Source organism: Cuculus canorus, chromosome Z (genome assembly GCF_017976375.1).
Source record: "Cuculus canorus isolate bCucCan1 chromosome Z, bCucCan1.pri, whole genome shotgun sequence".
In the NCBI taxonomy this organism is placed as follows: Eukaryota; Metazoa; Chordata; class Aves; order Cuculiformes; family Cuculidae; genus Cuculus; species Cuculus canorus.
The window spans coordinates 75,853,859-75,870,875 of NC_071441.1; the positions used below are offsets into that span (position 1 = coordinate 75,853,859).

The window sequence follows — 17,017 nt, forward strand, 5'->3', positions numbered from 1 at the left end:
TTCCCAACTTTCCATGGAAGACTCCGTGGAAAAGAGTAATCACCTGAGATACCAAATGCCATTGCAGTCTGCAAGAAAATGCTGAGGATTAATTTTATTGCAAAGCATCATTTCAGGTGCTTTCCTGCATCTTCCCTCTGCTCGTCATCAGCAGGTGGAGTGTGTCCAAACCAAAAGCCTTTGGGATCATCCTCAAAAAGGGAGGGTTGTGCACGCATATGATGATGCCTGTGGCCAGATAATGTTTGCTATGTGCTGTACACTGACACAGCAGTTTTTCTTAGCCCAGCTATTATTTTACACAATCATTGCTTTTTATCCCTTTTACAGTGGACGGCAGACTGTAGCGAGCAGCTTGATGGCAGCTGTTCCCCATCCCAAGGGAAGGGCTCGTCGTCTCACGAACACAACCAGGTAGGGCTTGTATTTAGCTCTTCCTCACCAAATGTTTGCTTTAATTCTTGTACTGCCTCATCTGTCAGCACAGAGCCTGCCGTACTGCCAGCCTTTCCTCCTCTGTGAAAGGAGAGGGATGTCCCTCTGCTTGGCTGCCGAAAGCTTGCTCCCACTGAAACCATGGGAGGTGAGCAACATCTGAACGTGTGGGTGGATGCTTTGACCAGAAGCTTACTGCTCTATGATAAAGGGAAAAAAATATGGAGTGTTGCAGTTATTCCTGAAGAGCTGCTTAGCCACCTGCATGAGGGACTTACCTGGAGCATCAAAGCTGACTTGAAAGTATGAGATATAGCAGAAATGAGGGAGCTTTGTGTAGCTGTGCTTCTTGGTTAAGTTCCTGCTGAGGTAGTAGGTGCAGCCCAAGGGTGGTGTTGCAGGGGAGAGGGTTAAACAGCTGAGAGGCTGAACTGGGAGAAGAAGCAAAATTGCATGTGCTGAGAGCCCGTGTTGGGTTTGTAGTGACAGAAGCCAGATGTGAGTTGGTTTTGGTGGTTGTGTGTGGTGTGAACATCAGCGAAGAGTATCTACCAAGTGCTGCTGGCATCACTGGAGGCAGCTGTCTCTCTTCTGTGTGAGCACTGGCATGAGAGAGGGTTGGCAAGGTTGGAGGCATGGGTTTGACCTTTGTCACTTGGTTGCAGAGCTGCTGTGCCACTATGAGACCACCAGGTCTGTAGAAGCAGTGTTCACCCAAAGAGATATGAGACCGAGTCTGCTGCAGGAAAGGGTGAAGTGGCATTTGCAGTTGCTGTGGCTGACGCTATGTCCCACCTGGAAAATGAGCCTCAGGGTGCTGGTTTTGGGGTTTTTACTCTGCTTGATGTCCTCTGTGCTTCAGTCGCATACGTGGGATCTGTGAGAAGAAGCCTTTGAGCCCCTTGCAGGGTGATACAAGAGGCCATACAGGTCTGAGCAGTGCATATTGCGGCTCCTGCATCCCATTTTGGACACTATTTCTCCCTGCACAGTGCTGTGCTGGAAGCTGCTTGGCTGCAGGATGGGGGCTTATGCATCCCCTCCCTACCAGGTGCCTGGATGCAAAGATGCTGGGAACATGTGTACAAACACCTGCACACAACAAAGACAAGATCTTATTGTATAGGAAGGTGTGTGCTCTACGGAGATGCTGCTTTAGATGAGACTCTGAAGGTGCCAGACAGAATTGGGAATTTAATTTATTGTAGCTTTGATCTGTTCTGAAATATTCATCAGCCAAACCCTGGCTGGGCTCCCTCTCACCGTTGCTGCCAGCTGCTTGAAATTCAGCTGGGAGGCTGTTTCCATCGAGACTTCTTGGGTCGTTCAGGATGTTAACAAGATTGAGTGTTTTTACTGGGGAAGAAGGTCTCGGGCTCTTCACCGAAGGGCTCAGCTGATGCTCCAGTCTCCGGTGGGTACCACGGGAGGATGCAGGAATGTCACGGTTTAGCCCCATCCTGGACAATTAGGGCAGCTAAAACAGAGCAGTTGGACCTCCGATTCCCTTTCTCCCCTGCCACCCTAAGGGAGAGAGGAAAGGGAAATGAGAGGAAAAGACTTGTGGGTTGGAAATGAAACTAAAAACAGCTTTAGTAAAATAATAACAATAATGAAGAAAATGCTATTAGTAAGAAAATAATAAAACATATACCGAAATTGTGCCCCCAACCCTCGATGTCACCACAGATGCTGTGTGGTAGGTAAGGCTGGAGGGACCTGGGCTGAGGAACTGGATTCAGGAATGCATGGATCTAGGATCAGGGCCAACAAACAGACAAGATCCTTGTTGGACTCTGGCTATCAAAGACAAGGGAGAAATATTTGTGATCTCTCGGTTTCACCCTGAGTATGAGGTGCATGGGCTGGAATGCTCTGTTGGTCAGGTTGGGGTCACCTCTCCCGTCCGCCCCTCCCTGCAGGTGTGACCCTTTTCCCTCCTTTCCCTTACGGCTCCTCCTGGTCCAGGACGGCCTTGGTTTGTGTAGGGATGAGCACAAGCCCGGGCCTTTCTGCATCCCAGTGCCCGTGTGGTCGCTGCTGGAGAGGAGCCTGTCTGGAACACAGGCATTAACTCTCAGAGAATGCAGCTACTCAGACGAGACTGAGCCGAAGTCACAAACTGATTCTGATTTAGCTCAAACCAGAACAAGGAGTGACACATGCATGATGCTTTCCTCACTCCTGACATCCATGATGCTTTCCTCACTCCTGTCATCTTCCATCTACTTGGTGCTGTGCTCTCTTTTCTTTCAACTTGTGGGGTTTTTAGTGATTTTGTGGATTGTTTTTTTTTTCCCTGAGCATTAAACCTATTTGCTGTCCTCCAGCATGGAGGCTATTTTCTACATTTGAATAACATTTGCTGATGCCCAAGTTGTTTTCCCTGCAACTGGGCTCTCTCCCAGCCTGCAGCAGAGCTAATAATTATCTCTCTCTACGCTGGGCTTCGTTTAACAGCAAGTAACAAATTTTCCTTGGCACCAAAGAAGAGCTGTGAGCTATTGTTCTTCTGTCCAGGCAAGCATTTCTCTTGCTGTTACTGATATATGAGTGAAACACAGCTGGTGAGGACTAGGTTCAATTTATTACCATTTCTGGCTGTTGATTTTTCAGGAGTAGCTTTAAACTTTAAAGCAAAAAAATTCATTAATAAGACGTTTGTCTTAGGTGTAAATTACCAAACACTCTTCAAACCTGCTCAAACCTTCAAATTAATGATTCCTCAGTAGATGTCGTGGGGGGTTGTTGCAGTTTTTCATGGATTTTGAGAGGTTTGGTTGGGAAAACGTGTTCTTATTTTTCCTATTTTATTTCCAGCTGGGATTTCTGCATTGCTGGTTGTGTAATATGCACCAGTCTTGGTTGAAAAATACTTGGATGTTAGATTTCTGCTGGCTTCAGCTACTGTGAAAATGCGGGTTGAGTGTCAGTGACTGAGATACGCAGTTCTAACCTGGCCATCAGAAGGGGCATTTATATGGAAATCCAGGATAGTCCTAGATAAAGGGTATATATTCAGCATCTGGTTTCTTTTCTGTGAAGGCAGAGTAGTCCTGGGCCACTTTTTAAGAAGTAGTTGGCTTCTTAAAGATTATAGGGGAGCCTAAGAGTGAAGCTGACTTTCCCATGCCTGGAAATCCCCTTCTGCATCCCTAAGGGCCTCATGCCTATGAAATTCTTGTCTTGTCTGAAATTCTCTGGGATCTAGCAAAGTTGAGGCAAACAGAGGGAAAATATTTTGTTTATGTATAGGTGTATTATATATTTATGAAGACATTTCTATATAGTATGTATGTATAAGCATCCACAGGATGTTGTAGAAGTGTGAAACTGAGAGCAATTCCTGGATAATGTGCCATTTAAGGGTAAAAATAAGGTGTCTTGATGCAACCTGCAATCCTAAATTGCTGTTTGACTGATGCTGTCAGGTATCTCTGGGAAAGACCGCCTCATACTTGCCCCACTCTTACGCTCCTCGGTGAGATATCTGCTATTAGGAGCTGTTGGGGGCTATGTGGGTGTCAGTGCTTGTAGGCTGGCACCGTGCACCCCATACAAAGCACTTGCTTAAAAATGGAGAAAATTTCCCCTTGAAAACTTATTCTGGTCTTTCCAAACACTGTTGCCCACGGCATTCTCTGAGAGAAGCTGGTGGCCCATAGCTTAGACAGGTGTACTCTTTGCTGGATAAAAAAAGGCTGGATGGCTGAGCCGTAGTGAATGGAGTTAAGTCCAGTTGGTGAGCGGTCACAAGCGATGTTCCCCAGGGCTCAGTGCTGGGTCCGGTTCTGTTCAATATCTTTATCCATGATCTAAATGAAGGGATCGAGTGCTCCCTCGGTCACTTTGCAAATGACACCAAGTTGTGCGGGAGTGTTGATCTGCTTGAGGATAGGAGAGCTCTGCAGAGGAGCGTGGACAGGGTGAGGTCCATGGGCTCAGGTGAATTGTATGAGATTCACACGGCCAAGTGCCGAGTCCTGCACTTGGGACACAACAGCCCTGTGTAGCTTCAGGCTTGGGGAAGAGTGTCTGGAAAGCTGCCTGGAGAAGAAGGACCTGAGGGTGTTGGTTGACAGTGGCTGAACATGAGCCAGCAGTGGCCAAGGTGGCCAAGAAGGCCAACAGCATCCTGGCTTGGATCAGCCGTGGTGTGGCCAGCAGGAGCAGGAAGGGGACTGTGTGTCTATACTCAGTGCTGCTGAGACCGCACCTTGAATCTTGTGTCCAGTTTTGGGCCCCTCACTCCAAGAAGGACATTGAGGGGCTGGAGCACATCCACAGAAGGGGAACAGAGCTGGGGAAGGGTCTACAGCCATCTGGAAGGAGGCTGTGGTGAGGTGGGTGTTGGTCTCTTCTCCCAATTAACGAGGGACAGGACAATGAGCAATAGCCTCAAGTTGCACCGGGGAGGTTTAGATTAGATATTTGGAAAAATGTCTTTACTGAAAGTGCAGTGAAGCAGTGGCAGAGGCTGCCAAGGTCTCCATCCCTGGAGATGTTAAAAAGCATGTGGACATGGCATTTCAGGACATGGTTTAGTAGGCACGATGGTGTTGGGCTCACAGTTGGACTTGTTGACCTTAGAGGTCTTTTCCAACCTTAGTGATTCTATGACTCTGATTCTGGTTCTCTGGATAGGTGGCTGCAAGAAGACAGTCTGCTCATGGAGGATCTCACGAGATGCATTTTGTGTACTCCTGGTGCACTGAGGAAATCCTGGCCTCATAATTACATTCATTTCATCTATAATTTTCCTTGTTTCCTGCTATGAACGCATTTCTTTGCTGCATGGCATTGCTGTGACCAGCTAAGCCCTGCTGCGTTTGAGCAGTAGTACCAGAAGGTCTGCTAGCATGGTGTGGTCTGGGGTGAAGACCACCCCAGAAGGTGTACAAGATACTATCTGAGCACCGTATTGCCTTCATAAATGAGGGTAAATTTAGATAACAGGATCATTTAAATTTTTTTTTTATGTTTGGATTTTTTTTTCTAAAAAGTGGGAATTATGTAATACTTTATTTGCATTCCCCTTGTGAGGTTGTGGCGAGTAGGAAGCTCTTTGATATATTTCTGAGAGCAATTCATTAAGAAAAAGGCTTCTGGTACACGATATGAATTTATAGAGCCAGCTGAGCTCTTGCTATGTGGAAGAACTGACAGGAGCTCCATCGTAGGCTCCTCTTACGGAAAGAGTATTGGTAAAAACCAGAGCGACTCTGCAGGTTTGTCCCATTTCTCCAGGCGTTTGGGAGCAGGAAGCTGAAAATCCTCCTTCTTGGCCAAGTCCAACCCTTCCCCGGTGGCGTCTGGCTGCCACCCATTGTTACCAAGCAAAAACCTGCATTCTTGACAGTGAATGTAACTGCAGTTTGTTTTACTGTTGTTTACCCAGGTCTGTGTTTTCCACCAGGTGTAGCAGGGACTGTAGCAAGGAGGGGTTCAAAAACTGTGTAGCCGTGGCACTTTGGGACATGGTTCAGTAGGCACGGTAGGGTTGGGCTGATGGTTGGGCTGGATGAGCTGAGAGGTCTTTTCCAACCTTAACGATTCGGTGATTCTATGACTTGTAGCGTGATTGGAGACCTCAGAGGCCTCTCAAATTGATGGCCTTGTTGGCTTCCTACTGAGCTGTGAAGGAGCAAATGGTGTGCGGGTCATATCTGGATTAACCTACACTCTGCTGGCAGCACCCTACTGCCATCCTTCCCAAGGAGCTGATGGTGATGGAGATGACTTGGTTTGCCATCCCATTAACCCAGTAGGAACAGCAGCATGCTTGTGGCAGGTGGAGGTGGTGCGTTTCCACTCTTGGGTGTTGTTTGGAGCCAACTAGCGGACCAGGGTCAAAAACACCCCGATGACTGTACTGACAAAGTTAACGGTGTAAGATGTTGAGTATCCTGCACTGTTTGATAGTGTGGGGCTGTAATGGGCTTTGCAGGAATTGTGTTCCATTGTCACTGAGCCAGACGTGTCCTGCCAAAGGATGTCTGATCCCAAGCCCAAACCTTAATGACAGAGAAAGTATAAGAAATTCCCACAAAAGCAAAGCTAATAGCAAATAGAATCATAGAATGGTTTGGATTGGAAAGAATCTTAAGGATCATCCAGTTCCAACCCCTCTGCTATGGGCACGGACAACTCTCACTGGATCAGGTTGCTGAAAGCCCCATCCAGCCTCTCTGGGCAACCTGCGCCGGCGCCTCACCACCCTCATTTCTTCCTAAGATCTCATCTCAGTTTCCCCACTTTCACTTTAAAACCATTCCTCCTCATTCTATCCCTACACTGCCGACCAAGGGTCCCTCCCCAGCTTTCCTGTAGCCCCTTTCAGCACTGGAAGCTGCTCTAAGGGCTCCCTGGAGCCTTCTCTTCTCCAGGCTGAACTACCCCAACTCTCTCTAAGCCTATCCTCGTACAGGAGGTGCTCCAGGCCTCAGATCATCTTCGTTGCCATGACACTTAAGAAACGCAATGCTGTTCTAGTGCTGAAGTGTTTCCAGGCAGAATACGCTTCACAACATGTGAGCTTGAACTGCAGGCAGAGGACATCTGACCTACCTGCATCTGGAGAGGTGCAGCTCAGGGAGGGAGGTAGCTTTGACCACTGTGTGTGCGGTAGGAGCAGAGCAGATGCACTCAAACCTTTCAGGTCCCTTGTTTCATGTGTCTCATGTGAACCTCAAACCTTCTCTAATGGTGAGCACTTGGCTTCCAACCATATGAAGTCGTGGCTCAAAAAGCTGTTAGACTGCCAAAGCAGAGGCAACAGTACAAACCTTTTCCAGGTTGTCCTGTAGCAGCTTCAGGGTGGTGCAATGTGTGACGGTTGTCTCTTGGGGTACAGCACATTTCAATGCAGAGTGAAACTTCATTTTATAGAAAGTGCAAAAACCAAAGTCTAGGTGCAGGTTTCTCTTCCAGTTCCTACTTCAACAAGGAATGCAGAGGTATATTTTTGCAAACATCGATGCTGCTTGACCTCCTGGGGTCAATCACAAGGAAATCCTCCCTCGTGGATGCTGCCAAGGCAGGTGGGAAGGGATCACAGTCTCGGCTGGGGACCACGTCACTAGATCCAGAGTTGGACTGAGGCTCCTGCGACCATCACCGCTGTCAAATAAATTTCTCAAGTCGGTGGTGAAGTCCCTTGGTTGCCAGCTTAAAGGCACTTACATCAACAGGGAGCGTGTAATGCCTTAAATCCTTGGCTAACCAGATCAGCACTGGAGAGTGGGTGAGTGCTGCTTGCAAAGAGGCTGGCAAGCTCTGCTGACTGAAGATGTAATCCATTTCCTCAGGCTGATTAGACAGCCTGTGTCTGGCTTTAGTTGCCCATCCTTGGGTCTGTATCTGAAGCACCATGATTTTCTTGCTCAGCAAAACATCAGGGACGATCCTGGGGCAGTTCAGGATTCTCCATCTCATTGACTCTCTTGTATCTTAGTCCAAGGCTGGTTTTGTACACTGAATTTGACTGGGGTTGGCCACCATGCTGGAGACCTGTTGCAACAAGTGGGTGCTGATAGATGCTGCGTCATTATCGCATTTCCAAGAGACCGAAAGAGAAAAAGAGAAAGTGAAAGACAAGGAGACACTTTGAGGCTTTGCCGATGAATACAGGTTGGTGTAGCCCTGCCAGAGGGAGGAAGAAGTTAAATCTTGAAGTAGGGTGAATGGCCTGTAATCAAAGAGCAGCTTTGAGGAAACCAGTCACTTAATGGTTTCTGCCCGTAAATGCTTGATGACGCTCCCTCTGTGTAGTGAATGCAGCCTTGTAATCTTGAAGATTGGATTATGATGTCCATAACTTTACAGAACCCAACAAATAGAAAAACAGTCTTAAATATAGAAGGTAAAAAACGTATTCCTGCATATTCTCTGTGCAACAGTGCAGAATCAGGGCTGGAGACTGCTGGAATGGGATGCTGGCATCAGATTTTGGCAAATCCAGATAATCATGAGGGATTTTCCTGGCTGTCGTCTGTTGGCATCCCCTTCCCAGCAGAGTGAGACCTGCTTTTGGGAGTCATCTTCCCTATTTGAGATGTACTTAGAATGCACATAGCTTTGAAGCTTCTCCTTCACGCTTTGCTCGAGTGTCTGAAGGACTGGGAGAGATATGCTTCACTGCTTTGCTGCCTGATTTAGAACTGCTGCTGCTCACAGAGCATAGAGGAAGGTGTCTTCTGGACCTTGTGTCACTAGTGACTTACGTGGAAGGACATCTTGTCGCCCTCAGTTTCCATTTGTGTAGAGTGGACAGGGTGGTCCCAGTCTGCCCGCTGAAGGGAGAGCTTTTCAGGGTCTTGTTTCGTGTTGAGTTACCTTTGAGGTCTCCATTCTTCTTCCAGATTTGGTTGAATGGGTCAAGAAGTGCCAAAGCTCTTGGCAGGAAAGGGATGACTTGAGCTCTTTCCTCCAAAGCTTCAGCAGGGGCTTGTTGCTGGGTTTCCATGCCATGCCTGAAGTTCTCCGTCCTGTTCTGGGTGCTCTCAATGCTCCTTGTCTTCATCCTTGTGCATGAATGAGCTGTCTTTGGCCAGCCTATCTCTTCTGGTGATGTCTGGGGGAAACACAAATAAACACACAGGCTGGGCACTTTCATGAGAACTCTAGAAAGGTCTTGTAGGCTTAACTTCCTTCTTCCAAACCCATCAGGTCCTTTGGTCTTGCATTCTGATGTAAGTAAAACCTTACTTTTCCTGGTGGGAGCAGAGCTCCAAGTGATGTTTGGTGTCTCGTCTGCTTTGCCTTTACCAAAACACTGATCGCGTACCGTACCAGATTGGAGAAGGCTGGGATAGGTGGAAATGGACCCGGGGAGGGAAGGAGCAGAGCCAAAGTGGTGGGGGTTTTGCCTATTTTCATAAGGGTAAAATTCCTGTTTTCCTTACAGCTTTATGTAATAAATTGAGAAGAAAGAAGCTGAAAATTTATCCTTACTAAATATTTAGTGTAATCTATTACATTTCTGTCATCAAAGGTGCTTTTCAAATCATTAAAATAATTGTTTCCATATAAATAATTATTTTTCCATAGAAAAATTGGAGTGGTTGTTCTGGAATAGGTCTGGAAGAGCAGGGAGATTTTGCAAGAACTACTTGGATTCTGCTGTCGAAACTCTGTGTAACTGCAAGATTTAGCTGCAGCACATGAAAACCTCTGCTGCAGAAAAACCTCAAAAAGAATCTTTTAATAACAGCTGTCTTCTCCTCTGACCAAGATTGAGAGTCAGAATTTGGGAGTCATTTGAAGGCTGCCTCACAGCTTTATCTAGGGATCTTCTTGTAGGTGCTGTGGTTGAATAGCTGTTAACATTGGGAGATATCTCAGATGCTGTTGTGTCCTGAGAAGTCCTGTAGCTTCTGTAATCTTTTGTTTTCCTCTGGCTCACCTTAGAGTGTGAAAGCTGTATTTTGAATATTGAGATTTTTACATGCAACTGAACATGAATTAAGATTCCACTGATGTCTGCAGGCCACTTAAAGCTTATGGCATTGCCACGCTTGGTCTGCGCCTCTCCCAGCCCAGCCAACTTCATCCGTACTTACCATCAGTGAGAGCAACCATGTAGGTGGTCATCACATTTCCATTTATTGGCTGTACACTGGGGAAAGTTATCTCCTTTTTCTGCAAATGGGATTTTCGAACTTGCAGAAAGCAAGAAGCAGAAAGTATTAACTCTTGAGCTGGCGAAGGAAGCGGGATTAATTAGTTCATGCCTCAGAGAGCTAGCCGAGAAGGTGAAAATTGCGGTGTAAGTGAAACATACGATTATTGCTAATTAAAATGCAAATGTTAGATTTGACGGCTAGTTGCCGAAGGAGACTGGCTGGCTGTGTTACTGTGCGCAATCCTCGCTGTTTCTGAGAGAGTATGGAGCTTGGCCAAAAGGATTGTCATGGATAAAAGCAGCTTCTGGGAATCTGTCTCTGGAGAGAGTGACATTTCCCTCCAAGCCCCAAAGTGTGGCTCAGAGGTCCTATCTCCTGCTGGCGAGTGTATACCATGAATGGTAGGTGGATAAGCCCAAACAAGAACTGGGAATAGAAGTTCAAGTGTTGTTTGAAGCGTTGGAGGGACTATGAGAGTCTTGGTCTTTTGAGGGCACAACAAAGTGTAAGGGGCCAGATGATGGGAGGATTGGGTTGGCAGGAGAAAGGGACATGGGATGGAGAACTTTGTGCCATTATGGCTGTTTCCTCAGTTTTTTGTCACTGCTAAGGACAAATCTGTTCCTGGAACACACCAAATTGATTCACGTGTGCAGGACATGTGGGTGTCCATGCTGCACAATGGAGGTTGGGCAGTGCTGTGTCTCACTCACGTGGAGACACACTCACATTCAGCCTTTCTGCTGAATTCCAGCTGCCTGTAGGGGTCTGGGGTGGGTTTTTAATGTTTTTTACAATGATGCCGGTGGAGGGGTTTTGTTGCTCGATTGTTGTTTTTTAAGGAACACTCATTACCTGCTTCCTCTGGCCGGCTCCTCAAGCATCACCCATGAGGCTGGTGTGAGCTTCACCGCTCCCACAGAAAGGAAGTGGGCAGAGAAGACTCATTTTAGCATGAATGGGCTTTATTAGAGGGCACAAAGACACCACAAATGTCTGAGAGAGTTTCTGGTGGACGTATTTCTGTTGTGGAGATTTGAACACCTCTCATTAAGGTGGCAGTGAGAAGTTCTTCACCTTTGGCAATTAATAAGAAATTTAGGTGAAATATTGAGCTTGGCTGTACTGGTGAGTTTGAACGTGACTGTTTAGGCTGTACTCAGAGTGTTTCGGCTTCAACAGAAGTTTCAACCATTTTTAGGTTAACGACTTTTTATTTGTAAAATAATTTGTTTTAAAATACAAATATTAATAGAACGTGTTAGTAATAAAGAACATGAACAGAGAAGAGAGTCCAGGACATGAGTTAAGATAAGTTAAGAGGGTCCAGGACAGCTGGGAGATAAGCTGGTTTAGTGAAAGGTTACCAGTTTTTTTACCTAACTGATTCATGTGATATCCCTTGGCTTTTCTTGGTGAGTTTGAACGTTGATACATGGTGGTGCCAATCTCTCCGTTTCTCACAAGGGTTTTATTGTGGCCCTTTATTATTATTTCAGACATGTTTCTGAAATTTGCATAACCTCAGGTTGTCTGTAGGCAACCATGACCAGAAGTTTGGTCAAATGGATGTAGCTGAATGGTGATGATTATTTTCCATTGTCTTCTAAAGCAAAGGGTGCATGTGCTGACTTGGTCCCATTGTACCACTTGGCACAGAAATGTTTCGTACATGGATGAATAAGATGTTCAGTGTGTAGGATGCAACAGACTGGTAATTAATACTTCAAACGTTTAGGTGGTAAAGGTTCGTTTCTACCAACCACTTTTTCAGTTGGTGCACATCTTTCCCACGTCAAATGAGATATTTCTCACTTCTCAGGATGCCTGCAAGACTGGCTCTTCCTCAGGGCTTTCCAAATTGGCCACCTGCCTGTGTCTCACAAATGGCATTGATCAAGTTTTTTAATTCCACGCCGGCCATCGGGAAATTCGGGTCACAGAGTGATGAGGAGGGAAGAAGGTGCGTTCTGCTCTTGTAACGTGCAGTGGAAACAATAACAACCTATAAAATTTCATCTGTATACACCTTGAAAACCAGCTGACCTCCTCATTTGAAGTCAGTACTGATTTTAGGCTATAGCAACCATAATAATTGAGCTTGCTTGAAACTTGCTAGCTCTGTTGATGTTGCAGCTAGAGCAACACAGAAGGCAGTACTGGTGCATTTTGCCTCCAGTCCCTTGTGTTGGGAAAATACATAGATGTTTCACGTGCTCTAAGGTCCGTGCTGGTCCGCTGGGTAGCTTAGGGACTGCAGTGCAGCTCTCTCCCTGCCCATTCAACCCATGCGGCAGTGGTGGAACTAGGACCTGGTCTGTGCCCCCATGTGTGTTTAATGACCTGGCCTTGGACGTTGTGTGCAAAGAGGACGTCATCCTTTGCTTTACAGGTGACCCCTTTTGGCCTCTGTAGGCCAAGGTGGCTCAGCCTTGTCTTAACCCATGGCAGTGTCTGCAGTGGCAAGGATGTCTGCGACACCAGAAACCCTCTTTAAGTGTCAGGTCTCGCACCAGTCCTGAAACACATCCTCCCCTTTTTGTTTCCCAAAGAGCTGAATATTCTACTCTCCGTGTTTTCATATTTTCTTTTTAAATCATCTTAGATCACTTCAAAGGTCTTCTGCAAGCCTCTGACCATAGCTTTTGGAGCAATTAACCTGACAAAATCCAACTTTCTCCCAAAGCACCTTGTGGGATGTTTGAGTAGATAGGTCTGGTCGGGTGAGTTATTCTGGTTTTCGGATGACTCATGTTGCCCTCAGGTCTGCCGGGTGAACGAGAAACCTGCAGGTTGGTTGACAGCATAACAAGTGTTAGGACAATAAAAGAGAACACTGGGGACAGCTCCTTAACAGGCAAAAATAGTTATTTGTATAATGTGTCTCCTGGTGTAAGTCTGGGTGTGTTCGGATATGTTAGTAGCTGGATGCCAGCGGTGGATGGAGCAGAGGGAAGAACTGACTGAGGAGTTGATTTGGGCTTGGGAGGGGAATTAAGGGTACATAAGCAGTTTTAGAGGGTGTGGCGTTGCTCAATATGCTTAGTTAATCCTCGTGAAGATAGAGGAGGTAAGTATTTTTCCCCATGCATAAAGTAGAGCGCTAGAGCCAAATCTTATCTTCATTGAGGCCTCCCATAATGTCTTCCATTTGCAGTGTGTAAGTAGAATGCGTTAAAGGACTCTGAGGAAGCCCCACAATCTGTGAGTTGGGCATGGGCACGGTTCTGTAGGTTCTTGCACATGTGGTCTGGCAGCTGGAGCTCTCCTGGCTTACTGGGTCAGTGGTTTCTGTGGGTGCATGACGGCATTGCACTTGACTAAAGCAAGCTGTTTGTTGTTTCTAGGAAGAGTGGGATCACAGCAGCAGTGGGAGCACAGGATCTCGGCCGGGGTCGGGCTCCAGGCGTGGGTCTGGATCCAGGTCTGGCAGCCACGGGAGAAGCAGCCAGTTCAGGCAATCAACCAAGGTATATCTGGTAGCGATGTGCTGAAGTTGTGTCCTTTGCTGTTTATCAGAGGTGTCCTCCTAATGACATGTTTTGTGCGTGTGTCTAGGGTGTGAGTGCATGTCAATTATGAAGGACACCTCAGAGACCTACTTAATTCAAGCGTAATGTGTGACCTGGCTGCTGCGGGTTGTGTCTGTTCTTCAGCCTCAAGGAGTCTGTTGAGGTGTGCTGAGTGCCTCAAGATTGGGAAATAAGTCACTAATCAGCTGCTATAGTGCAAAGAAAATTGAGTCTTTTCTATATTTGAAGACCTGGAATATTTTAATTTGGGGAAATTAGGAGATGTCTGTAATTGGTTTTGGCAAGGCTTCATTAGAAGTTGATGTGTGAGTGGACACCACATAGATGGTGTCAAATGGGGACCTAAAGTCCAGCTGCTTTCCATGGGAGCTGTCAGGAGGGCCAGGTGGGGAGTTACCTTCCTGCCCTGCAAAAGCCTGTGAGAATTTGCTTTTGATTTGGTTTTAGATCCATTCCTTGAACTCAGACAAGGGACCTCTTCTGCATGTTTTAGTCAGCCTCTACCATCCTATCTCCTCTTGCAGTTGCTCTTCTTCTGCACATGTGGGCATTGGTTGTGCCCGAAGTGGAGAGCAGATTCTGGAGGAATTGGGGCCAATGATCAAAGTCCTGTTCCATTCAACTCTCCTGAGGAGCCTGAGGAAATAGTCTGTCCTCCTGAGCAGTGTTGTGTTGAGAGAGGATTCACAGAAAGAGATGGTCTTTTCTGATGGGAATGAGATTCAACATATACTTCTTTGAGCAGGAATAATACTGTCTGTCTCAAAATATCCTTTTTTTTTTTTTTTTATGAAAACCTGCAGTTTTCAGCAAGAAAACCTTTAATTAATTTAAATTAATTTAATTAATTAACCTTTTTTTCCAACAGTTTAGTATCTGTGTATTTTTTTGTTCTTTAACAAAGTGCAGCCAGGAGTGGTAGGCAGCTGAGAAGAAGGAAAGGTGGGGGAATCTTCTCAAACACAGAACTGAAAAATGCTTAAGAAGTAACATATGACACGGGATAATCCCTGAATTGATACCACAGCCTCAGCCGGCCACTTGGTGTTGTTCTGTGTTAATGCTAAGCACAGCGATGATCTAATGCTGATGCAATCGTGTGACAAAAAGCATGGTTTTGTGTTTGCAGTGATTTGCTGGAGGTCGGTAATGAGCTGTGAGAGGAATTGGTGGGATGCTGAGCTGGGCTTTGAAAAGCTGCTGCGTGCATGCAATCGCTGACTTTGTGGGGAATTTGCTGAAGCTGCATGCATGGGTAAACAGCCAGAGTCCACGCGGCCAGTGGTGTGGTCCATCCCTCTGTTTGTGTGGGCAGATAGAGGGGTTGGACGGTAGTGGATGGATGTCGTGTTTGCTCACAGCAGAACAGAGGTTATAGATGTACATTTAAACCATACCGGGTGTAGGACTGGCTTTACCAGTACTGATATTATTCTTGTCAGTCATCAATCATCATTCCTAGTGGCTTAATTAATTTTCAGCAGTACTAACCGCTTCACAGTCAAAATTGTTATCTAAAGCTGAGGTTTGAGTGATTGGGAACTTCACATTAAAACTGCTTACAGTTACAATTGCAGTCCTGGGGGAACTGACAGAAAGTCACTTCTTTTCATGAATACATGCAAGGCCTGGAGGATTTTTGGCCCTGGACTTGAGAACTGGCTTTTTAAAAGTCTTATTATTAAGTCTCAGTACTGTGTTGTGAGCATTTTAGTAAATGCCTTGCAGCACATGCTTCATGCCTTGTGAGTCGAGACAGAAACCGGTCATAAAGACGGGTCATCAAAGATGGAAAGGATGTCTTGAAATGACCGTAGTGACTCACGACTTAATGACAATCCTTTCACCCTGGCGCCGTCTTTGTGGAGTCTGCCTAATGCTTGTAGCATCTCCAAGAGGTCACGGGGACATCATCTAGGAGGACCAGGAGCTGCAGCCTGGCTTGGGAAGGAGCATCCAGCCACTGTCTAGAAGGTAGCACTTGTCTGGCCTCCTTCACCACCTGAACCATTGCTGCAATTTCTCTGATTGCCAGGATTAGTGCCAGGTCTGACCTGCCAGGGCTGACCAGGAGAGGACCAGTGAGCTGATGTGCCAAAGGGATGCAGGGGAGCTGGGTTGACAACTTATGCTGCCTCCCCTTATTTTGTGGGTTAGGAGGTGTCAGTGTCAAGGCTTCCTTTCCACACCCAAATAGATTTTAAGCTGAGTATCGGAGGGTAGCTGCTATGTGCTTTATTCCAGGGCTGAAGAAGGAACTCTAGAGAAGTCCTGTACCAACTGAATTCAGGCAACAATTTTACAACACAACCTGTTGCATATCTTTAATTTTTTCTGTTTACTATCTTTGTTGCTGGTTTGGCTCAGCCTTGTTGCAGTTGGTTACATGTTCCCGGTTTTTCTGCCTGAATCCAAATACTTTACTCTTATGAAATCCTATTGTAGCTGGCTGACAGGTTGTTCTTAAAATATCCCATGCGAGTATGCATTTGGGTGTTTCTCTCTTCTGCCAAGTGACAGGCAATAGGACAAGAGGGAGTGACCTTAAGCTGCATCAGGAAAAGTTTAGATTGGGCATTAGGAAAAATTTCTTCACCGGAAGGGTTCTCAGGCACTGGCAGAGGCTGCCCAGGGAGGGGGTGGAGTCCCCATCCCTGGAGGGGCTTAAAAGATGGGCAGATAAAGTGCTTAGGGATATGATTTAGTAGTGGACAGGGACGGTTCGACTTGATGATCTCAAAGGTCTTTTCCAACCTAATGATTCCATGATTCTATGTCTGTACAAAGTGGAAAGAGACACAGATCTGTCTGCAAGAAGAGGTGTTTCTTCTTTGGGTGGTAGCTCTAAAGACCTGCGCATTCTCTTGTGAGACCTCATCTGGAATACTATGTCCAGTTCTGGAATCCTCAATGTAAGAAGGTTATGGAGCTGTTGGAATGGGTCCAGAGGAGGCTACGAAGATGATCCAAGGGCTGGAGCACCTCCCATACGAGGACTGAGAGAGTTGGGAGTTGTTCAACCTGGAGAAGAGAAGGCTCAGAGGAGATCTTTTAGCGACATTCCAGTACCTGAAGGGGCTACAGGAAAGCTGGACAGGGACTATTTGTAAAGGTTTGTGGGGATAGGATGGGGGACAGTGGGTATAAACTGGAGAGGGGCAGATTTAGACTGGATATTAGGAAGAATTTCTTCACCATGAGAGTGGTGAGACACTGGCCCAGGTTGCCCAGGGAAGTTGTGGCTGCCCCATCCCTGGAGGTGTTCAAGGCCAGGCTGGGTGGGGCTTGGACAGCCTGATCCAGTGGGATGTCCCTGCCCATGGCACAGCGTTGGAACTAGATGATCTCTAAGGTCCCTTTCAACCCTAACTATTCTATGATTCTATGTGGGTTTTATTATTATACTGCATGAGGATGCTTCTAAGG

At 46.5% G+C, this 17,017-nt stretch overlaps 1 protein-coding gene across 6 annotated transcripts in view; it reads left to right on the forward strand.

Annotated features, from left to right (window-relative positions):
- Positions 1-17,017, forward strand: part of CTIF (cap binding complex dependent translation initiation factor) — a 160,913-nt gene that overhangs the window by 36,838 nt on the left and 107,058 nt on the right. For 4 of the 6 annotated variants that reach the window (XM_054053528.1, XM_054053530.1, XM_054053533.1 and 1 more), the window contains exons 3-4: positions 331-414; positions 13,406-13,528. In XM_054053528.1, coding sequence (XP_053909503.1) covers positions 331-414; positions 13,406-13,528 — 207 coding nt within the window. The remainder of the gene's footprint in view (positions 1-330; positions 415-13,405; positions 13,529-17,017) is intronic. The other 2 variants (XM_054053532.1, XM_054053531.1) reach the window with 2 other exon arrangements.